The 25,115-nt window shown below is 47.1% G+C and overlaps 1 protein-coding gene across 2 annotated transcripts in view; it reads right to left on the reverse strand.

Annotated features, from left to right (window-relative positions):
- The window catches only part of CRTAC1 (cartilage acidic protein 1), a 188,312-nt gene that overhangs the window by 158,321 nt on the left and 4,876 nt on the right, over window positions 1-25,115 (reverse strand). For both annotated transcript variants that reach the window (XM_038743651.1, XM_038743650.1), the window contains exon 2: window positions 2,673-2,878. In XM_038743651.1, coding sequence (XP_038599579.1) covers window positions 2,673-2,878 — 206 coding nt within the window. The remainder of the gene's footprint in view (window positions 1-2,672; window positions 2,879-25,115) is intronic.

A 25,115-nucleotide genomic window follows, 5' to 3' on the forward strand; every position in this document is an offset into this window, starting at 1 on the left:
GTGGTAGGAAGATGCAGAAGGGAGAAGTCCATGGGATGATTGATTAGGGAGCGACGCAACGCTCCAAAGTGCTGCAAGCCCAGAGAGTCACTGCTGACACCAAGAGCCAAAAGATCCGAGGGAAGCCCTGCAGGAGGAGTGTGGTCCCAAGAAGGGGGTTGACTGAAAACTCGTCGTGGGCAGGGAACGCGTCTTTTATACTGCATTGCTCTGCTCTCAGTAAGCACTCAATAAATACAACTGACTGCTGCAGTCGGGCATTGGGGTGAGGTGTCAGGACAGACAGGCAGGTCCCGCTGATCGCCACAGCCTCCCCTGCTCCACTTCCCGCTGCTGCAGGCGTAGCCCAGCAATCCTGGAGGAAAATGAGCAAGCTGCCTTCATCGGGACCTCTTCTCCGCCTACCTACAGCTGCAGACCTAGAGAGCAACTGACACACCAGATGCAATTATCATAAAACTGAATTTGCATTCTGCTCAGCCCAGTCTAGGAGTATTGGCGCAGGCTGATCACATGGATGGATGCCAGGACGACCAAGGAAGTATTCGAAGTTTCAAGCCAGGTGTTCAAAACCTGGATTTGAAACCCCCCAAACCCCCCCCCCATCCCCCCATCTTACCTCCCTCCCTTCCCCACGTCACCTGTATATATGTATATACATTTGTACATATATATATATATATATATTTACTCTATTTATTTAATTTATTTGTACATACCTATTCTATTTATTTTATTTTGTTAGTATGCTTGGTTTTGTTCTCTGTCTCCCCCTTTTAGACTGTGAGCCCACTGTTGGGTAGGGACTGTCTCTGTGTGTTGCCAATTTGTACTTCCCAAGCGCTTAGAACAGTGCTCTGCACATAGTAAGCACTCAATAAATACGATTGATGATGATGATGATGGATTGGAAATCTTACGCCCCTCTGTGACGTTTGCCTTTGACCTTGGGCAGGTAATATTTAGTGCTCAAGAAAAATCTTTGCAGTTATCCATATGCATATCCAGATTCCCAGACCTGAGGGATGGGTCACAGATCCCCATTCCCCACCCCCCGGAAGTTAACTCAGAGGGAAACTGAGGCAAGTGACCTGCCAATGTTCAAAGGGGGCTTTGGAACATAACAGAGATGACAACTCAGAGTCAGGCCCACTGAACTCCGGGTTTCAGCTGCTCGGGTCTCAGCCTTTTGGTTTTTTTTGTTGTTGTTGTCTGTTTCAAATGGTATTTGCATGGCATAGTAGATAGAGCATGGGCCTGGAATTCAGAAGGTCATGGGTTCTAATCCTGGCTCTGCCATTTGTCTGCCGTGTGACCTTGGGCAAGTCACTTTACTTCACTGGGCCTCAGTTACCTCATCTGGAAAATGGGGAGTGAGACTGTGAGCCCCGCATGGGACAGGGACTTTGTCCACCTCGATTTGCTTATATCCACCCTGTCGCTTAATAAAGTGCCTGGCAAATAGTAAGTGCTTATTATTAGCATTATTATTATGCTAATTATTATAATAACGCTAATAATAATAATGGTATTTGTTAAGCACTATGTGCCAGGCACATAGTGAGGGCACACCTCCTCCAAGACTTCTCCTCCCTGGGCTTCAAGGCTCTCCATCACCTCGCCCCCTCCTACCTCACCTCCCTTCTCTCCTTCTACTGCCCAGCCCGCACCCTCCGCTCCACCACCACTAATCTCCTCACTGTACCTCGCTCTCGCCTGTCCCGCCATCGACCCCCGGCCCATGTCATCCCCCGGGCCTGGAATGCCCTCCCTCTGCCCATCCGCCAAGCTAGCTCTCTTCCTCCCTTCAAGGCCCTGCTGAGAGCTCACCTCCTCCAGGAGGCCTTCCCAGACTGAGCCCCTTCTTTCCTCTCCCCCTCGTCCCCCTCTCCACCCCCCCGTCTTACCTCCTTCCCTTCCCCACAGCACCTGTATATATGTATATATGGTTGTACATATTTATTACTCTATTTATTTATTTATTTATTTATTTTACTTGTACATTTCTATCCTACTTATTTTATTTTGTTGGTATGTTTGGTTCTGTTCTCTGTCTCCCCCTTTTAGACTGTGAGCCCACTGTTGGGTAGGGACTGTCTCTATGTGATGCCAATTTGTACTTCCCAAGCGCTTAGTACAGTGCTCTGCACATAGTAAGCGCTCAATAAATACGATTGATTGATTGATTGATTGATCCGAGAGGCCTTCCCTGACTCAGCCGTCTCATTCTTTTCTTCAACTCCCTTCTGCGTCACCCTGACTCACTCCCTTTATTCATCCCTTTATTCAAGCGCTTAGTACAGTGCTGTGCACACAGTAAGCGCTCAATAAGTATGATTGAATGAATCCCCTCTCCCAGCCCCACAGCACTTATGTATATATCTGTACTTTATAATGATGGCATTTATTAAGCGCTTACTATGTGCAATGCACTGCTATTTATTTATATTAAAGTCTGTCTCCCCCTCTAGTTTGTAAGTTTCTTGTGGGCAGCAAACGTGTCTGTTATATTGTAATCTTGTATTCTCCCAAGCACTTAGCACTTAGTCAAGGAAAGTATCTGGGTTTCCTCTGCATCTCCTAAATCCAACGTCCCAGGAAAATCACCAAATGAATACAGAGGGACATGGGGCTGACTGCATGAGGTTCACCGAGCAGAAGGGTGTACTTACCCTGCCACCACGATCTCGAAGTCCCCATCATGGTCCACGTCGGTGACAGCCACGCCGTAATTGAGCTGGGTGGGGTTGCTCTCATAGTCCGGAGGCAAGACAGAATTGGTGACGGCGGTGAACATGGGTTCGGCCCTGTGGGATCCCTCGCTGGATGGAGGTGACCCCAGCAGGAGAAGCGGTGGCAGCAGCAGCAGCCTCAGCATCTGAAACCCCAATAGCGAGCGCTTAGGCCTTTGGCCAGTCAGTCGATCATATGTATTGAGCACTTAGTGCTTGGGACCGTGGCTCAGTGGAAAGAGCCCGGGCTTTGGAGTCAGAGGTCACGGGTTCAAATCCAGGCTCCGCCACTTGTCAGCTGTGTGACTTTGAGCAAGTCACTTCAGTTCTCTGGGCCTCAGTTACCTCATCTGTAAAAGCGGGTTAAGACTGTGAGCCCCCCGTGGGACAACCTGATCACCTTGTAACCGTCCCAGGGCTTAGAACGGTGCTTTGCACATAGTAAGTGCTTAATAAATGCCATCATTATTGTTATTACAATGTAACAATATAACATTCTCAGGGGATGTGACAAATGCAGGCAGAGCAGAGCAGGGCCCGTCAGCAGCTTCCAGGCCTGAGTCAGGATGGGAGGAGGGTGAGGCCTAGGTGTTAGGGTGGGTAATAATAATAATAATGATGATGGTATTTGTTAAGCACTTACCATGTGCAAAGTGCTATTCTAAGCTCTGGGGAGGTTACAAGGTGATCAGGTTGTCCCACAGGGGCTCACAGTCTTAATTCCCGTTTTACAGATGAGGTAACTGAGGCCCAGAGAAGTGAAGTGACTTGCCCAAAGTCACACAGATGACAATTGGTAGAGCCAGGATTTGAACCCATGACCTCTGACTCCAAAACCTGTGCTCTTTCCACTGAGCCACACTGCTTCTCTGGGTAGAGAGGGCCCAGGGCTCGAGTGGGACTGGGTGGGGGTCACCTCATGTTCGTGCAGCATACTCATATTAAATGGGCAATATTCAGCATGCACAAGGTTATCACAAAGGCCCCTTGAGTCCCAAGGCCCAAGATGATCTGACCCAGAAAGATGTGGGCCACCCCCGGAGAGACGGGACCCGCCTGTTCTAGGTAACAATAATAATACTAATAATAATAATAAGAAGAACAATAATTGTAGTGTTTGTTAAGTGCTTACTATATGCCAGGCACTATACTAAGTACTGGGGTGGATACAAGCAAATCGGGTTGAACACAGCTCATCCTGGCTGGGGCTCACAATCTTTATTCCCATTTTACAGAAGAGGTAACTGAGGCACACTTCATTCAATCATATTTACTGAACACTTGCTGTGTGCAGAGCACTGTACTAAGCATTTGGGAAGCATCGTGGCTCAATGGAAGGAACCCGGGCTTTGGAGTTCAAATCCCAGCTCTGCCACTTGTCAGCTGTGTGACTTTGGGTGAGTCACTTCACATCTCTGAGTCTCAGTTACCTCATCTGTAAAATGGGGATGAAGACTGTGAGCCCCACGTGGGACAACCTGATCACCCTGTAAACTCCCCAGCGCTTAGAACAGTGCTTTGCACATAGTAAGTGCTTAAGAAATGCCATCGTTATTATCATTATTATTATTGCTTAGATTCTAGAGGAGGTCACACAGCGGACAAGTGGCTGAGCTGGGATTAGAACCCGTGACCTCTGCCATTGTCCAGTCTGTGGTCTGGGCCAGGCTGAGACCTCTTCCTCAGCTAAATCTGATTCCCAGCATCACTAGGAAGGACCCAGGTCTTTAAATGGCAGGACGTAAGCAGAGGGCAGTGATTTGAGAAGCTCGCTGGCTGAGTGTGTGGGAAATGGGCTGGGGTTGCCGGGGGTGGCACAGGAGCTACTTCCTCACTCAGGAAGAAGCAAAGTGGCTTATTGTCAAGAGCCCGGGCTTGCTGGTCAGAGGTTGTGGGTTCTAATCCCTGCTCCACCACTTATCAGCTGTGTGACTTTGGGCAAGTTACTTCACTTCTCTGGGCCTCAGTTGCCTCATCTGGAAAATGAGGATAAAGACTGTGAGCACCTCGTGGCTCCCAATTACCTGTATCTACCCCAGCACTTAGAACGGTGCTTGGCACGTCTACATCTGGCTTCTAATGATGGCATTTGTGAAGCGCTTACTATGTGCCAAGCACTGTACTAAGCACCGGGGTAGGTACAATATAATCGACTTAGATACAATCCCTGTCTGACCTGGGACTCACAGTCAAATAATATTTCACAGTTAAGGAAACTGAGGCATAGAGGAGTAAAGTAACTTGTCCAAGATCACATAGCAGGTAAGTGGCGGAGCCATTCATTCATTCATTTATTCATTCAATCGTATTTATTGAGCACTTACTGTGTGCAGAGCACTGAACTAAGTGCTTGGGAAGTACAAATCTGCAACATATAGAGACAGTCCCTACCCAACAGTGGGCTCACAGTCTAGAAAGGGGAGACAGAGAACAAAAGCAGCGTGAGAAGCAGCGTGGCTCAGTGGAAAGAGCACGGGCTTTGGAGTCAGAGGTCATGGGTTCGAATCCCAGCTCCGCCAATTGTCAGCTGTGTGACTTTGGGCAAGTCACTTAACTTCTCTGGGCCTCAGTTACATCATCTGTAAAATGGAGGTTAAGATTGTGAGCCCCCTGTGGGACAACCTGATTACTTTGTAACCTCCCCAGTGCTTAGAACAATGCTTTGCACATAGTAAGCACTTAATAAATGGCATCAAAAAACCCCAAAACATATTAACAAAATAAAATAAATAGAATAAATACGTACAGATAAAATAGAGTAATAAATACATGCAAGCATATATACATATATACAGGTGCTGTGGGGAGGGGAAGGAGGCAAGGCGGGGGGATGGAGGGGGAGGAGGGGGAGAGGAAGGAGGGGGCTCAGTCTGGGAAGGCCTCCCAGAGGAGGTGAGCTCTCAGTAGGGCCTTGAAGGGAGGAAGGGAGCCAGAATTAGTGTTTAACAAATACCATCATTATTATTCCTGTCATGTGGTCCCACCAAGTCCTGAGAGGAGAGAGCAGTAGAACTCCACACCAAGATATCTAGCAGCTCAGGAAGCCCCAGATTGGGGCTGGGCCACCTCCCAGGGGTTCAGCCCAGGAGAACTGGGCGGATTTAGGAATCCTTGGCAGCTGGAGAGGTGCCTCTCGCTGGCCCAGGTCCCAGGGGCAGCAGAGGGAGTTTAGCTCTTGGCAGCCGTCTGAGGCAACTCTCTCCCAAGAGCTTCTGGGCCTCTCATTAGGAATGGGGAACGAGGGCTATTGCACTCAGCCAAGGCACACGCACACTCAGGCAGGAGCTGGTTGGCACTGCATCAGTCACTTGGAGAAATTAAACCATCCCGTGCGTGTTTTATTATAAATTAATTATGTATAATACTTTGTATAATTCATTATTATATCTCTAACATAACTCAGAGTGTCGCCAAGGAGCCTGGGGCCATGGGAATGAGAGACTAGTACCCAGGAGACAGCAGAAGGGGGCCAGGGCCTTTAGGGAGGGCAATGAAGGAACTCCGTCCCTCTCCAGAGGGCACAACAAAGCTCTTCTCTGGGACACAAGATCCAGAAGAGAGTCCAACGTTCCCAGTGGACCAACTGGCATGGATCCATCAGTGCCCAAAAGAGGAAGGGAACCCATTTTCCTTCAGAAAGGCAGTTCACCTCTTGGTGATGGAACAGGTCTTACAGCCTATCATGGGGCTGGGATGGCCCTAGAACAGTGGGGAAATCTCAGTGAGGGGGTGGGATGAGGGAGCACATTAGCTACATCTGGCTTCTAATGATGGAGTTTGTGAAGCGCTTACGGGCACTGTACTAAGCACCGGGGTAGGTACAATATAATCGGGTTAGATACAATCCCTGTCTGACCTGGGACTCACAGTCAAATAATATTTCACAGTTAAGGAAACTGAGGCATAGAGGAGTAAAGTAACTTGTCCAAGGTCACACAGCAGGGAAGTGGCGGAGCCAGAATTAGAACCCACTTCTTTTGACTCTCAGGCCTGTGCTCTTTCCCTGGGCTGTTCCTCACCTGTTCTGAGCTCCAAGTAAACAGGTAGCCACTTTTGAGTCCTGCTATATGTATTCTTCCTGTCATAGCTTTGCTCTTTCTCATTCATTCATTCAGTTGTATTTATTGAGCACTTACTGTGTGCAGAGCACTGTACTAAGCGCTTCCTGCTCCCATTATTTATAAATCACATGTATCTGTTATCCAACCCATTAGATTGTAAGATTCTGGAGGGCTATAATCATGTGCTTTGCTTTTGTTGTGCTCTACCAAGTGCTACCACAGTGTTTTGCACTCAGTAGACACTCAGTAAATAACAAAAATGATAAGCATGACTTAGTGGAAACAGCATGAGACAGATTCAGGAGGTGTGGGCTCTAACCTTGGCTCTGCCACTTGACTCCTGTGTGATCTTGGGCAAGTCATTTAACTTCTCTGTGCCTCAGTTTCCTCATCTGCAAAATGAGGATTCAATTACTGCTCTCTAGACCATAAGCATCCCGTAGGACAGAGACCATGTCCAAACTGATGTCCAGTATCTATGCCAGAGCTTAAGACAGTGCTTGGCACAAAGTAAGCCCTGAACAAATACCACGATGATGAGGATGATGATGAGGAGGAGAAATGGTGTGGTGGAGGGAAATCTAGGAGTTTCCAATCCACAAACCTCCTCCTCTCTTGCTGACATTTCCTGGTCAGAATCTCGGAGTCAGTCAGGGCCTGTCTTGTTCTAGAGCTCAGTAGAAGGAAATGAGCAGAGATCAGGGTCCAGAAAGCAGAGTCCCTTGTGCCCTTGAGTAATTCAAAGTGTTCATGAGCCCAGCAATATTGCTTTGGAAGCCTGCAGCAGTAAGGAGTAGCTCTCTCTTTCTTCCCATCTGTGCTCAGCTGATGAACATACCCAAGCTGCTTTAATTAGATCAAAGGCACAAAGGACTTATCTTTGGGAAAGGAGAGGGCGACAAAGCCATTTGAAGAAAATTCACATGTGTGCAAATGCCAGACCCCTTCACTCCCCACCCATATATCAATAACTGAAGAGAATTATACAGAGACAGGCCAAGGACGCGGAGGCAGAAATGGACCCAAAGGCTTAGTGAAGAGTGCAGATGTCTTCTAGAGGAGAACCACTTCTCAGGATAGGAAATTAATCAGCCAGTGGTATTTTAGACTGTGAGCCCACTGTTGGGTAGGGACTGTCTCTATATGTTGCCAATTTGTACTTCCCAAGCGCTTGGTACAGAGCTCTGCACACAGTAAGCGCTCAATAAATACAACTGATTGATTGATTGGTATTTACTGGGCACTTACTGAGTGCCAAGCAGAAGCAGCGTGGCTCAGTGGAAAGAGCATGGGCTTTAGAGTCAGAGATCATGGGTTCAAACCCCAACTCTACCAATTGTCAGCTGTGTGACTTTGGGCAAGTCACTTAACTTCTCTGTGCCTCAATGACCTCATCTGTAACATGGGGATCAAGACTGTGAGCCCCCCATGGGACAACCTGATCACCTTGTAACCTCCCCGCACTTAGAACAGTGTCTCGCACATAGTAAGCGCTTAATAGATGCCATCATCATTATTATTATTACTAGGCACTCATGAGAAAACAACACAGTAGAATTGATTGACATCAATTGACACAAGGAGCTCACAGTCTAGATGGGGAGACAGATATTGGAATAAATGACTGGGTGGGGAATGGCAGAATATAAGGATATGTACATAAACACTATAGGGCTTACGGTGGGGTGAATATCAAATGCCTAAGGGGTACAGGTCCAAGTGCAGAGGTGATGCGGGAGGAAAGGTGAAGGTGAGAAATGAGGGCCTAATTGTGGAAGAGAGATGTGATTTTAAAATGGCTTTGAAGGTGGAGAGAGTGGTGGTCTGCCAGATCCAGAGAGAAGTAGCATGACCTAATGGATAAAACACGGGCCTGAGAGTCAGAAGGCCTGAGTTCTAATTCTGGTTCTGCCACTTATCTGCTCTGTGACCATGGGCAAGTTGCTTAACTTCTCTGTGCCTGTTTCCTCATTTGCAAAGTGGGGATTAAATACCTGTTCTCCCTTCACCTTAGACAAGTGAGCCCCGCTTGGGGCAAGGACTGTGTCCCACCTAATCATCTTGCATCTACCCCAACAGGTAGTACAGAGTCATATTTAACAAATGATAAAATTATTATTAGCAAAGAGAGAATGACCACCTGATGGGTTGAAGCAAAGGGCCAAGAGCATCCTCACAGGAAGAAAAGACCACTTTTGAGTCGGGAAGCAGAGTGAAGGACATCAGTCAGATTGAGGCTATCTAATCTGATGGCAATCCTGAGGAGAAATGGACCTCCCTTTTTGCTTTTTTCAGGGTGGCACTTTGTACAAGTCTCTCTTCATGATGGTTCCTGAGGCCTATTGATAAGGGAAGCTCAAAGTTCAGGGTGTGGAGGCAGCTGGAGGAGCTGATGACTGAGCAAATGTTGGGGGATTATAAGGCCCAGAATGTGGCCATATGACGGGGAAAGGTGTGACCGAAGGTCAGTGGAGGAATGGAAGGAACCGTGAATCAGGGGTGTCCATGTCCTCACTGTACCTCATTCTCCTCACTGTACGTCGTTCTCGCCTGTCCCGCCGTCGACCCCTGGCCCACGTCCTCCCCCTGGCTTGGAATGCCCTCCCTCCGCACATCCGCCAAGCTAGCTCTCTTCCTCCTTTCAAAGCCCTACTGAGAGCTCACCTCCTCCAGGAGGCCTTCCCAGACTGAGCCCCCTTTTTCCTCTCCTCCTCCCTATCCCCCCAGCCCCACCTCCTTCCCCTCCCCACAGCCCCTGTATATATGTTTCTACAGATTTATTACTCTATTTATTTTACTTGTACATATTGACTATTCTATTTATTTTCTTAATGATGTACATCTAGCTTTATTTGTATTTATTGTGATGACTTGACACCTGTCCACATGTTTTGTTTTGTTGTCTGTCTCCCCCTTCTAGACTGTGAGCCCGCTGTTGGGTAGGGACCGTCTCTACATGTTGCCAACTTGTACTTCCCAAGCGCTTAGTACAGTGCTCTGCACACAGTAAGCGCTCAATAAATACGATTGAATGAACGAACGAATGAATGAATGGAGCTCTTCAAAGGGAAGTTGGAATCGCCCAAGATTTGGGGATAGGAGGGAGGATCAGGCTGTGATAATCACAGAAGAAAAAGTGGAAGCCCCCATTCTTGAATGGCAGGGTGATTGAACACAGAGCAAGCTACCCAGGTCAGTTAAGGAGTATCAACCCCTAGAGAGTGTGAATAAAAAAACAGATAACTTCTGTCCTGGTTGATTTAGGGATCCACCTGGCTGGACAAAGAGGGATGGATCAGATGATCTGCTTGCGACCTCTTCCAGCTTTAATATCCAACATTGTCTAAGGGTTGGCAGAAAGCTGCTCCTTTGACACACACACTGCTTCTCTTTGCACAAAACTGAGAGTCCGAAGACCCAGGTTTGAACCCCAGCTCCCCAGCTGTGTGACCTAGAGCAAGCCACTTAACTTCTTTGGGCCTGTTTCCTCATCTATAAAATGGAGATCCTATACCTGTTCTCCCTCCCTCTGTGACCTTGGGCAAGTCACTTCTCTTCCGTGTGCCTCAGTTACCTCATCTGTAAAATAGGGATTAAGACTGTAAGCCCCATGTGGGACAAGGACTGTGCCCAGCTGATTACCTTGAATCTCCCCCAGTGCTTAGAACAGTGCTTGGCACATAGAAGCACTTTAGAAATCTGATTATTATCATTATTATCATTATTATTAAGAGCCCCATGTGGGACAGGGACTGTGTCCGATTTTATTATTCAATATCTACCCAGCGCATAGCACAGTGCTTGGCATAGAGAAGCAGCATGGCTCAGTGGAAAGAGCCCGGGCTTTGGAGTCAGAGGTCATGGGTTCAAATCCCGGCTCTGCCAATTGTCAGCTGTGTGACTTTGGGCAAGTCGCTTAACTTCTCTGTGTCTCAGTGACCTCATCTGTAAAATGGGGATTAAGACTGTGAGCCCCCCGTGGGACAACCTAATCACCTTGTAACCTCCCAGCGCTTAGAACAGTGCTTTGCACATAGTAAGCGCTTAATAAATGCCGTTATTATTATTATAGAGGAAGTGCTTCACAAATACCACGATTATTACTTGTTATTATTATTATTACAATTATTACTTTGCACAGGCTGCTTCTCCAGCCTGACTATAAATAAAATAGAAGGTGGTGATAAACAGGGAGGGCAGCAAATGACCATCATGCTCCCTAACTGTTTTCTCTGTTCACTGATCTGTGAGTAAAATAAGGTCCTGCCAAGAGGAGGAAGAGGAGCATATACGGGTGTTGTTGGGGGTGAAGGGACTGTTTGGGTCTGGGGCTACATCTGCGTGTGTAGGTGGGTGGGTGGGAGGGTGTTTGAGAGGCTGGGAGGGAGGAGGCTGTGAGAAAAGGAACAGAGAGCAAAGCGGGGGAGAGACAGAGCTGCTTGCTTCGGAAATTGGCACATTTCATTTGAAATGTTAGTGTATCCTGCTTCTCTCTGTTAAATGGAAATGAATCAGTCTCCACTAAAATTCCATATAGAATTTGCCAGTTTTTGAAGTGGAAAAATCAGCACCCCTGGGAGGAGAAGAGAAGATTTCCAAGTCACCAACGTGGGAGTTACAAGGGGACGGGGAGACTGAGAGCAACGCTAACACAGATCTGTTAATGAATAGTGCAGGACACATTTGGCCTTGGGGATGGCTACGAGGGGTTGGGAAGCAGGAAGAGGAAAAGGTTGATTAAGAATGGAATCGTCCCCTGTTAAGTGAGGTTTTCAGAAAACTCAGTGAAAGATTTGGATTAGTCACAGGGATCGATCCACTAGATCAGTCAATCGATAGTATTTACTGAGTGCTTATTCTGTGCAGAGCACTGACCTAAGTGCTAGGGACAGTATAAAGAGATAAACAGCATGATTCTCTACCTTCAGGCAGTTTGCAATCTAGCTGGGGAGACAGACATTAAAATAAATTAGATGGGGGGAGCAATGGAGCATAAAGATACAGCAATCATATTTACTGAGCACTTACTGTGTGCAAAGCACTGTACTAAGAACTTGGAAGAAGACAATATAACAATTTCATACATAATATGTACACTATAATAATAATGATGATGGTATTTGTTAAGTGCTTACTATGTGCCAAGCACTGTTCTAAGCGTTGGGGGAGATGCAAGCAGCGTGGCTCAGTGGAAAGAGCCTGGGCTTTGGAGTCAGAGGTCATGGGTCCAAATCTTGGCTCCACCAATTGTCAGCTGTGTGACTTGCAAGTTACTTCACTTCTCTGTGCCTCAATTACCTCATCTGTAAAATGGGGATTAAGATTGTGAGCACCACATGGGACAACCTGATCACCTTGTATCCCCCCAGCACTTAGAACAGTGCTTTGCACATAGAAAGTGATTAACAAATATCATTATTATTATTATTATTATTACAAGATGATCAGGTTGTTCCACATGGTGCTCACAGTCTTAATCCCCATTTTCCAGATGAGGTAACTGAGGCACAGAGAAGTTAAGTGACTTGCCCAAAGTCACACAGCTGACCGATGGCAGAGCCAGGATTAGAACCCACTACCTCTGAATCCCAAGCCCGGGCTCTTTCCATTAAGCCACGCTGCTTCTCAGTTACATACCTAACTGCTTCAGGGATGATGTGACTATCCAAGTTTAGGGGCTAGGGAAGTGCTGAAGTAGCAGAAGGGGATGGGATAGGGTGGAGAGATGACTATTAATCATGGAAGAATTCTTGGAGGATATGTGAGTAATAGGAATTCATTCATTCAATCATATTTATTGAGCACTTACTGTGTGCAGAGCACTATACTAAGCACTTAGAAAGTACAATTTGGCAACAAAAAGAGACAATCCTTGCCCACAATGGGCTCACAGTCTAGAATCCATACATTATGGGTACAGGTCTTAGTCCTTATTTAAATTTTGCATTTAAGGACATATATACTAGTTTTGTTAGTTTACAACAAACATTTGCCTGTTCCTTTTTCTCCACTAGGTCATGAGCATTCTCTACAGCAGCTCTCTCTAACCCTTGCAGAATGTTGCATGCAGTCATGCAGGTCCTGGGCTCTCAATAAATAGTTGAGCATAATGGTGGTGCCGGGTAATTTGGAGGTACTGTAGGATTTGTAGGTGATGCTAGCTTCAAAGGTGATTATGACTTAGAAGGGTACCTGCTTTCCCCCTACCTGAAGCCCCTCTCTCCCTGCACCCAACACTTCAAATACGCCAGACCACAATGCTTCCACAACACACAGACCCACCTTCAAAGCCCTTCTGAAAACCATTTCCTCCAGTATACTTTTCCCAGTTCAACACTTGTGTAAACACAGACATCTCTAACATTTCCATATCTATCAATTTACCAATAGGCCTCAATAAATACCATCGATTGACTGTAAGGAGCTGGCTCCACCGCTATTCTACTGTGTGACCTTGGGCAAGTCACTTAAGGTCTCTCTGCCTCAGTTACCTCATCTGTAAAATGGGAATTAAGACTGTGAGCCCCCTGTGGGACAACCTAATCACCTTGTTACCTCCCCAGCGCTTAGAACAGTGCTTTTCACATAGTAAGTGCTTAACAAATGCCATCATCATTATTATTATGTGGGATATAGACTGTTCAACTTGAGTAGCTTGTATCTACCGCAGCACTTAGGACAGTGCCTAACACACAGTAAGGCCTTAACAAATAGCATTTAACAAAGGGAACCTAGAGGCCCTGATCTCCTCCAGTGGTTGATTCTGGCCAGGTCTGACTGATGGTTCATTCATTCATTCAATCGTATTTATTGAGTGCTTACTGTGTGCAGAGCACTGTACTAAGCACTTGGGAAGTACAAGTTGGCAACATATAGAGATGGTCCCTACCCAACAGCGGGCTCACAGTCTAGTTACAGATCAGGATGATTGGCCAGTACGCAGTGAGAAGGAGTCTGGGACTGGTGAGTAGCAGAGTATGGATAGAGAAAGCTGCCCTATGGAAGAATTCTTTGGACACAAGGAGGGAGAGGAGGGGAGAGGATGCCCAGGGAAAGGAAACTGACCTCACTGAAGCTGCTGGAGAAGTAGAGTCAGGGCTGAGCTGCCCCTAAAGCCCAAGGCTCTGTACTAAGCGCTTGGGAAGTACAAGTTGGCAACATACAGAGACGGTCCCTAATCTAACAACGGGCTCACAGTCTAGAAGATTCCCGAGCTGGGCAAGTGGCCCGCCCAGCAACACGTCCTCACACGCCCCCACTATGACACTTCCCCCAAGGACCTTTCCAGGAGGACGGAAAAAATCCTCAGAGGGAAACTGCCAAGTACATTTGGACACCTCGAGGGGTGGGGGTGAAAGAAACGACCCCGGGGGTTTTCTACAAAGTTGCTTCTCGGGGAACTTTCTGTGCAGAACCACTGTTCCGGGAGAAAATGCCTGCCCACCACCTACCAGCTTGCAGGGGTTAGGGGTTGTGGGGTGGGAGGTTGACGGAGGATGGGGGATTTGTGGCAAGGTTCTGAGGTTAAGGTCCCCTGGATTGTGGTCGAAGAACGAACCTCCCCAAGAACCCCACTGATGAACAATGCTTCCCCTCCTGATGCTTTCTCTTCCTCCTCCTCCACTTCCTCCTCCTCCCGAGGATAAACTTTCGATCAATCAATTGTATTTATTGAGCGCGTACTATGTGCAGAGCATTGTACTAAGCACTTGGGAAGTACAAATTGGCAACACATAGAGACAGTCCCTACCCAACAGTGGGCTCACAGTCTAAAAGGGGGAGACAGAGAACAGAAACAAACATACCAACAAAATAAAATAAATAGGATAGAAATATACAAGTAAAATAAATAAATAAATAAATAGAGTAATAAATATGTACAACCATATATACATATATACAGGTGCTGTGAGGAAGGGAAGGAGGTAAGATGGGGGGATGGAGAGGGGGACGAGGGGGAGAGGAAAGAAGGGGCTCAGTCTGGGAAGGCCTCCTGGAGGAGGTGAGCTCTCAGCAGGGCCTTGAAGGGAGGAAGAGAGCTAGCTTGGCGGAGGGGCAGAGGGAGGGCATTCCAGGCCCGGGGGATGACGTGGGCCGGGGGTCGACGGCGGGACAGGCGAGAACGAGGTACAGTGAGGAGTTTAGCGGCAGAGGAGCGGAGGGTGCGGGCTGGGCAGTAGAAGGAGAGAAGGGAGGTGAGGTAGGAGGGGGCGAGGTGATGGACAGCCTTGAAGCCCAGGGTGAGGAGTTTCTGCCTGATGCGCAGATTGATTGGTAGCCACTGGAGATTTTTGAGGAGGGGAGTAATATGCTCAGAGCGTTTCTGCACAAAGATAATCCGGGCAGCAGCATGAAGTATGGGGCAGCAGCATGAAGTATGGAAAGTATAAACTTTCCATGAAGATACCCATCCCCTGGGCCATCTGCTCCTGGAGCTCTTTCTGAAGTATAACATATATATATATATATATATGTTTGTACGTATTTATTACTCTATTTATTTAATTTACTTGCACATATTTATTCTATTTATTTTATTCTGTTAATCTGTTTTATTTTGTTCTCTGTCTCCCCCTTCTAGACTGTGAGCCCACTGTTGGGTAGGGACTGTATATGTTGCCAACTTGTACTTCCCAAGCGCTTAGTACAGTGCTCTGCACAGAGTAAGCACTCAATAAATATAATTGATTGATTGATAACACCCAACCTCGAGGCACTCTCATTTGTAACATTGCCAAGATCCGCCCTTTCCTCTCCATCCAAACCGCTACCCTGCTCGTTCAAGCTCTCATCCTATCCCGTCTGGACTACTGCATCAGCCTTCTCTCTGATCTCCCATCCTCGTGTCTCTCCCCACTTCAATCCATACTTCATGCTGCTGCCTGGATTGTCTTTGTCCAGAAATGCTCTGGGCATGTTACTCCCCTCCTCAAAAATCTCCAGTGGCTACAAATTAATCTGCGTATCAGGCAGAAACTCCTCACCCTGGGCTTCCAGGCTGTCCATCCCCTCGCCCCCTCCTACCTCACCTCCCTTCTCTCCTTCTCCAGCCCAGCCCGCACCCTCCGCTCCTCTGCCGCTAAACTCCTCACCAGGCCTCGTTCCTGCCTGTCCCGCCGTCGACCCCCGGTCGACCCCCGGTCGACCCCCGGCCCACATCATCACCCGGGCCTGGAATTCCCTCCCTCTGCCCATCCGCCAAGCTAGCTCTCTTCCTCCCTTCAAGGCCCTACTGAGAGCTCATCTCCTCCAGGAGGCCTTCCCAGACTGAGCCCCCTCCTTCCTCTCCCCCTCCTCCCCCTCTCCATCCCCTCCGTCTTACCTCCTTCCCTTCCTCACAGCACCTGTATTTATGAATGTTTGTACATATTTATTACTCTATTTATTTATTTATTTTACTTGTACATATCTATTCTATTTATTTTATTTTGTTAATATGTTTCGTTTTGTTCTCTGTCTCCCCCTTCTAGACTGTGAGCCCACTGTTGGGTAGGGACTGTCTCTATATGTTGCCAACTTGTACTTCCCAAGCGCTTAGTACAGTGCTCTGCACACAGTAAGCGCTCAATAAATATGATTGATTGATTGATTGACTGGGGAAGAATCACACATACACACACACACACACACACACACACACACACACACACTTTAAGTCCTATCTCCCCAATCTGGATCAAACCTCCTCTGCTCCTGATCATATGAACCCACTCCTGGAATTTTCAATCCAACAGTCCATCACTTGGACGTGGGAGGCTGAAACAGAAGCAAAGGACACAGTTTCTGCCCTCAAGGGATTACAATCTAATGCTCACAAACTCTGGACTTTTTCCCCCACTCTTGGACGTTTATGCTACTCCACCACTCTAGGTTACCTGCTTCTTAGGATACCCTTAGAAAAACTCTCCTTGATGCATTTATTCTATTTCTACAAATTCTATTTGTTCTGACGATTTTGACACCTGTGTACATGTTTTGTTTTGTTGTCTGTCTCCCACTTCTAGACTGTGAGCCCGTTGTTCGGTAGGGACCATCTCCGTATGTTGCCATCTTGTACTTCCCAAGCGCTTAGTACAGTGCTCTGCACACAGTAAGTGCTCAATAAATACAATGTAATGAATGAATGAATGAATTTATTGCTCTCTCCCATGCTCTCCTGTTTAACATCCTGGTCCTCTGCTCATTTTCAGTGAGTTAGAGCCAGGCTTTCCTACACTTGGAGACAGTTATTATTACGTCAGCCCTCAGCTTCCACTTTGCTAAGTGAAACTATCTCACTTTAACCTTTCCTTCAAGGTCTGATTTTCCAATCCTTGCATCATTTATGTTCTGCTCCTTAAAATCTCCTCCCCATTCGCCACCTGCCAAGTCTTTTTAAAAAGACTAGGTAGATCCATTAAGTGACACGCCCCAAGTCTCCTGCTTATTTCCTGGAGGCTTTTGGATGGGGTCTCTAGATCTTCTGACTCTTAGTCAAAGGCTCACACCAACTGAGAGCTCACCTCTTCCAGGAGGCCTTCCCAGACTGAGCCCCCTTTTTCCTCTCCTCCTCCCCATTCCCCCCGTCCTACCGTCTTCCCCTCCCCACAGCATCTGCATATATGTCTGTACAGATTTTTTACTCTATTTATTCTACTTGTACATATTTACTATTCTATTTATTTTGTCAATGATGTGCATCTGTGAGCCCGCTGTTGGGTAGGGACCATCTCTATATGTTGCCAACTTGTACTTCCCAAGCGCTTAGTACAGTGCTCTGCACACAGTAAGCGCTCAATAAATATGATTGAATGAATGAATGAATCTAGCTTTACTTCTATTTATTCTGATGACTTGACACCTGACCACATGTTTTGTTTTGTTGTCTGTCTCCCCTTTCTAGACTGTGAGCCCATTGTTGGGTAGGGACCATCTCTGTTGCCGACTTGTAATAATAAGGATGATAATAATAATAATAATAATGATGGCATTTATTAAGCGCTTACTATGTGCAGGGCACTGTTCTAAGCGCTGGGGAGGTTACAAGGTGATCAGGTTGTCCCGTGCGGGGCTCACAGTCTTCATCCCCATTTTACAGGTGACGGAACTGAGGCACAGAGAAGTGAAGTGACTTGTCCAAAGTCACACAGCTGACAATTGGCGGAGCTGAGATTTGAACCCATGACCTCTGACTCTGGGCTCTTTTCTATAGAGCCACGTTGCTTACGACTTGTACTTCCCAAGCGCTTAGTACAGTGCTCTGCGCACAGTAAGTGCTCAATAAATACAATTGAGTGAATGAATGAATGAATGAACTGGCTCTGCTGCCACCAGGAGCTGAGAGAGATGATGCACAGGAGTGAATTTCTAGGAGGATGGTTTATTCCAGCTGAAGCTACATATTGGTCTTGGGATTTCAGCCTGCAAGCAGCCAGTGCTTTCACCATACCAGGAAGAGTTTTGGCAACAACAATGTCTGGAAGGAAGATGATCATGATAAATAGCAACCCAATTCCAGAAAGATCACATTCATTCATTCAATCATATTTATTGAGCGTTTACTGTGTGCAGAGCACTGTACTAAACACTTGGGAAGTACAAGTTGGCAACATAGAGAGCCAGTCCCTACCCAACAGCAGGCTCACAGTCTAGAAGGGGGAGACAGACAGCAAAACAAAACATACTAACAAAATAAAATAAATAGAATAAATATGTACAAGGAAACTAAATAAATAGAGTAATAAATATGTACAAACATATATACAGGTGCTGTGGGGAGGGGAAGGAGGTAAGGCGGGGGGATGGGGAGGGGGAGGAGGGGGAGAGGAAGGAGGGGGCTCAGTCTGAGAAGGCCTCCTGGAGGAGGTGAGCTCTCAGTAGGGCTTTGTAAATTAAAGACCAGAGAGATGGCTAAAGACGACAACTAAATAGACAGGGTTTCCCTTTAAAGTGATGAAGAAGGCTGGTGGATCTTGAGGGCTGAACATTGGAACAGGAGCAAGGACTCTATATGTTGCCAACTTGTACTTCCCAAGCGCTTAGTACAGTGCTCTGCACACAGTAAGCGCTCAATAAATACGATTGATGATAATGATGATGACTCCTGGGTTCTAGCTCTGGTTCTGCTGCCACTTTGATTGGGGAACTAACGTGGTTCAGTGGAAAGAGCACCGGCTTGGGAGTCAGAGGTCATGGGTTCAAATCCTGGCCACCAATTGCCAGCTGTGCGACCTTGGGCAAGTCACTTAACTTCTCTGTGCCTCAGTTACCTCATCTGTAAAATGGGGATTAAGACTGCGAGCCCCACGTGGGACAACCTTATCACCTTTTATTCCCCTCCAGTGCTTAGAACAGTGCTTTGCACAGAGTAAACTCTTAACAAGTGCCATCATTCTTCTTCTTCTTCTCGGTCATTTGATTTTCTCCAGTGGAGATTACAACCCTAGTCCCCTCTGAGACCATGCTTCAGTATCTTCTTACTGGTTACCCTATTTTTGCTAAATCTCCTAGTAGAAACATCTGATTCCTCTCATAAATGGGCATTTTTTTATTTTGGCCATTATCTGATGAAGCACAAAGTTCCTCACCAGGAAGTTGGATTAGTTTGGGGAGCTGTTCTGGATTGAACCCACTGGTGAATGCTGTAGAGTTTCCAGTCCTCTACCAGGCCCGACTATGGGAGGGAGAGTCAAGCAGAGGCCTATCCATCCCATTCCTGGCTTGGGCAGTGGCTAGCGAGTGGAAGGCAATCTGCTACAAGTCAAAACTCACCTGCGCTGGGCAGCAGCAGCATGGGAGAGAGTCAAGGGAGGAGACTCAGGGCAATGATAAACCACTTCCATATTTTTAACCAAAAAAACTCTATGGATACCGATTTACCGGAACGATTACAGGTGGAGGTGAGCATTCTGAGAGAGACGTGTCCATGGCGTTTCTATGGGTCGGAGATGACTCGACAGCATAAGACAAGGCAATGGATGTAGGGTGCGGTTAAAACAGGCATCTAAGTATGACCTTGCAGAGTGGTAAGTAACAAAGACTCGGGAGGAAGAGTAGAGCAGTATAAGAGAGAGAAAGAATTAGAAAAACCATTTAAGGACATGGTAAAATTCAGGCTCAGATAATGTTTTCTCGCAGCTGAAAAGTGGGAAATTACTGCTGAGGACAGACTTGCGTGGTGCACTGCCATCAAAAGGAGAGTGACTCTCTTTGAGCAAATGCTCATTAAGGAAGGAGACAAGGAATCAAAAGAGAAAACAGTGCCAGGAGTAGCAAACACCAAACCTGACAACACAGCAAGGGATAGCTTTTCAGGTGTGCAACGTGGCCAGGACTGAAGATTCCACCTTTGCCTTTTCAAACACACACACGCACACTAATAAGTGCACTTCATGGCCAGTGGTGTGTTCTTCGAATACAAAGGACAACTGAATAGAGAGCTAGAGAAATCTTTTCAGGGCCAAGGAGTAGGAGCTCATGGAGGGAAGTGGGGACGAGCAAGGTAGAGAGGAGGATAAAGATGCATTGACTGGGAGCCTAGAGGGGAGGGAAAACTTGGATATGGACATTGCTAACTGGAGTAGAAGGAATAATCTACTAAATTTGACAGTATGCTTGCAAATCCTTCTCACAGAAGAAATTTGGGACTCACTGTAATAATAATAATAATAATGACGGTATTTGTTAAGTGCTTACTATCTGCCAAGAGCTGTTCTAAGTGCTAGGGGTAGATACAAGGTGATCAGGTTGTCCCATGTGGGGCTCACAGTCTTAATCCTCATTTTACAGATAAGGGAACTGAGGCACAGAGAATTTAAGTGACTTGCCTAAAGTCACACAACTGACAAGTGGCAGAGCAGGAATTCGAACCCACGACCTCTGACTCTGAAGCCCAGGCCCTTTCCACTAAGCCACGCTGCTTCCCAGGGCAGGCTGCAAGGACCAGCAGAGAGGATCAGAAGGAACTGAGGAGCTCCATGAACGTCCTAGAGAGATATCTTTGAAACCAGAGATCTCAGTGAAGATGAGCTGAAGAAGGATGGGAGAAAGGGACAGCTGTTTGATGGTGGAGACATATTAGGTTGCAATAATAATCATTATGAATAACAATTTGGGTATGCATTAGGCCAAAGCATTGCTCCAAGCACTGGGGTTGGTACAAGACAATCAAATGGGACACAATCGCCTGTGGAGTTTGCTTGCCAAATCCAACGGCTCATACTCTGTCCTAATCCTCCTCAACCTCTCAGCTGCATTCGACACTGTGGACCACCCCCTTCTCCTCAACATGCTATCCGACCTTGGCTTCACAGACTCCGTCCTCTCCTGGTACTCCTCTTATCTCTCCGGTCGTTCATTCTCAGTCTCTTTTGCAGGCTCCTCCTCCCCCTCCCATCCCCTTACTGTGGGGGTTCCCCAAGGTTCAGTGCTTGGTCCCCTTCTGTTCTCCATCTACGCGCACTCCCTTGGTGACCTCATTCGCTCCCATGGGTTCAACTATCATCTCTACGCTGATGACACCCAGATCTCCATCTCTGCCCCTGCTCTCTCCCCCTCTCTCCAGGCTCGCATCTCCTCCTGCCTTCAGGACATCTCCATCTAGATGTCTGCCCACCACCTAAAGCTCAACATGTCCAAGACTGAACTCCTTGTCTTCCCTCCCAAACCTTGCCCTCTCCCTGACTTTCCCATCTCTGTTGACGGCACTACCATCCTTCCTGTCTCACAAGCCCGCAACCTTGGTGTCATCCTCGACTCCGCTCTCTCATTCACCCCTCACATCCAAGCCGTCACCAAAACCAACCGGTCTCAGCTCCGCAACATTGCCAAGATCGGCCCTTTCCTCTCCATCCATACCGCTACCCTGCTCATTCAAGCTCTCATCTTATCCCGTCTGGACTACTGCATCAGCCTTCTCTCTGATCTCCCATCCTCATGTCTCTCCCCACTTCAATCCATACTTCATGCTGCTGCCCGGATTATCTTTGTCCAGAAACGCTCTGGGCATATTACTCCCCTCCTCAAATATCTCCAGTGGCTACCAATCGATCTGCGCATCAGGCAGAAATTCCTCACCCTCGGCTTCAAGGCTGTCCATCACCTCGCCCCCTCCTACCTCACCTCCCTTCTCTCCTTCTCCAGCCCACCCCGCACCCTCCACTCCTCTGCCGCTAATCTCCTCACCGTACCTCGTTCTTGCCTGTCCCGCCATCGACCCCCGGCTCACGTCATCCCCTGGGCCTGGAATGCCCTCCCTCTGCCCATCCGCCAAGCTAGCTCTCTTCCTCCCTTCAAGGCCCTACTGAGAGCTCACCTCCTCCAGGAGGCCTTCCCAGACTGAGCCCCTTCCTTCCTCTCCCCCAGCCCCCCTCTCCATCCCCCCATCTTACCTCCTTCCCTTCCCCACAGCACCAGTATATATGTATATATGTTTGTACATATTACTCTATTTATTCATTTATTTTACTTGTACATATCTATTCTATTTATTTTATTTTGTTAGTATGTTAGGTTTTGTCTCCCCCTTTTAGATTGTGAGCCCACTGTTGGGTAGGGACTGTCTCTATATGTTGCCAATTTGTACTTCCCAAGCTCTTAGTACAGTGCTCTGCACACAGTAAGCGCTCAATAAATATGATTGATGATGACGAGTTTTTTGTTTTTTTCACGGTATTTCATTAAATTGTATTTATTGAGTGCTAACTGTGTACAGAGCACAGTACTAAGCGCTAGGAAAGCACAATTCGGCAACAGATGGAGACAATCCCTACCCAACAATGAGCTCACAGTCAAGAAGGGGGAGACAGACAAGACAAAACAAGTAGACAGGCATCAATAGCATGTGATTAAATTCTTTGCGTCAAATACCATTCTAAGCACTGGAGTAGATGAAGGCTAATCAGGTTGGACTCAGTCCATGTCCCACATTCAATCAATTGTATTTACTGAGTGCTTTACTGTGTGCGGAGCACTGTACTAAGCACTTGGGAGAGTACAATATAACAATGAACGGACACATTCCCTTTCCACTACAAGCTTACAGTCTAGAGATGGGGCTCACAATATTAATCCCCATTTTATTGATGAGGAAACTGAGGCACAGAGAAGTTAAGTGACTTGTCCAAGGTCACAAAGCAGGCAAGTGGTGGAGTGGGATTAGAACCCAGGTCCTTCCGACTCCCAGGCCTGTGTTCTCTCCATTAGGCCACACTGCTCCTCTAATGAGTTTTTATTTGATGCTTTTATCACCAAATCACCTTACATTGGCTGTTTTTATTTACTCCCCATAACATCACTGCGAGGTAGGGTTCAGGTATTATTATCCCCATTTTACCGATGGGGAAAATGAGGCATGGGGAGGTTAAGTGTCTTGCCCAAGGACACATAATGGACAGGTGGCAGAGCAGGGATTAGAACCTAGGTCCTCTGATTTCCAGGGCCGCAGCTTTCCCACTATGCCACACAGCCTCCCCAGTGCAATTTCCCTGCACACAATCAGCACATTCTCCTCTTTCTGAGCTCTTTGCTTCTTATCACCTTAATTCTCATCAGGGACATTTCTACTTTGGGGAGAAACAAGGAAATACATTACCCCTTTCCTTGCCAATTGCACTGAAGTCCTTTCATTTTGCAATTATTAATGGAGAGGGAGAGAAGGAGAAATCACAAGAGCCCTCAAGAGAATCACAGGATAAATAAGTTAGAGAACTACCAAGTACAATATGGTGTAAAAAATAGGTGTCAATCCTTCTCTCGGGTTCATAACTGACTCAGCATTGTGTGAGCGAATTTCCCCCTGTTCTGGACCTCAATTTCCCGGCAGAGTCCAAGATACCCAGTGTCTCAGAGAGATGAGTGGATCATGTCCTATGGATTTCTCCCACAACATCTGCAGGGGTTACTGAAAACTAACTTGGCTGATGCTGAATTCTTCATATGAAAGGCTGAGCACTGAAATGAAAGATGCCACATTGCTATTTCCAGAAAAAGCCAGTTCCTAGAGACCAGTGGAGAAGGAAAGTGAGAACACCTGGAAAATACCTAAACGTGGGTTTATTTCACCCCAGTCACATAGCCAGTCAACTTCAATCTGTTCAACGATTATCACCGGTGCCGTAAAATTGGGTGGAGAAGGAACGGAACTACAAAGTGGGCTTTATTTTGGTGACACTTGTGGGTTGGAAAGCGCTTCACTAATATAACTGTCAATACAGTTCAGAATTGATTTTCTACCCAAACAAGACAGAAAAATGGGTAGGGGGGAGGGTGCCATGGACTGACCAGACCCTGGCTGTCTCAGTCATTTCTTCCCTAAAGTGGCCCCTTAGCATTCATGTGGTGGATCCCAGTGGCCTCTGGATTTCTCAGTCCCGGCTCCCGGTTGTTAATAATAATGATGGTATTTGTTAAGTGCTTACTATGTGCCAAACAGTGTTCTAAGCCTTGGGGGCGGGGGGGGGGGGGGGTTACAAGGTAATCAGGTTGTCCCACGTGGGGCACACAGTCTTAATCCCCATTTTTCAGATGAGGGAACTAAGGCACAGAGAAGTCAAGTGACTCGCCCAAAGTCACACAGCTGATAACTGGCTGAGGCGAGATTAGAATCCATGACTTCTGACTCCCAAGCCCATGCTCTGAAGGAAGGAGGCCCCCCAGTTTCCACTGTCAATGGCAAAGGTCCTTCAGGAACCAATGGCTTCGCCCTGCAATTCCATTCTCTGCCAATTCATTCAATCGCATTTATTGAGCGCTTACTGTGTGCTGAGCACTGTACTAAGCGCTTGGGAAGTACACATTTGCAACATATAGAGACGGTCCCTACCCAACAACGGGCTCACAGTCTAGAAGGGGGAGAACGCTCTCCTAGGTTCCTTCCTCAGACTCCTATGACCTTGTCACTGTACTTGTCGGGCGCAAACAAAGATAAGAGAAACTGGAAACAACAAGAAGGGTCATTTTACACTCTCTGCACTCAGGATTCTTCTGTGGCTAATTAAAGTAATATGTCAAAACGTCCCTTGAAAGAGATCTTTAAGAATATGCCCGTTAAGTAAACAAGGTTTTACTAATTAATAACACTCTTCCCCATTCTTCACTCAAGTGCACTGCAGGGCCTTCTCTCTCCCCCACCAGAGAGCCAGGAGGGCTGAGGGGGGTGCAGTGTGGCAAAGTTTCCAGCCAAGTCCCTTTCCCATCTGGATTGGGACAGAGCCAGTCATGTGGCTACTCTGCAGCTCACCGTTTCTCCTCTGGATGTTGATCAGGTTTCCTGAGCCGGAACCACCATGCGGGGATTGGAATTTTTCCAAAAAGTAAATGCTTTGTCTCCCAAGAAGCCAACAGG

The sequence above is a fragment of the Tachyglossus aculeatus genome, chromosome 3 (genome assembly GCF_015852505.1).
Source record: "Tachyglossus aculeatus isolate mTacAcu1 chromosome 3, mTacAcu1.pri, whole genome shotgun sequence".
In the NCBI taxonomy this organism is placed as follows: Eukaryota; Metazoa; Chordata; class Mammalia; order Monotremata; family Tachyglossidae; genus Tachyglossus; species Tachyglossus aculeatus.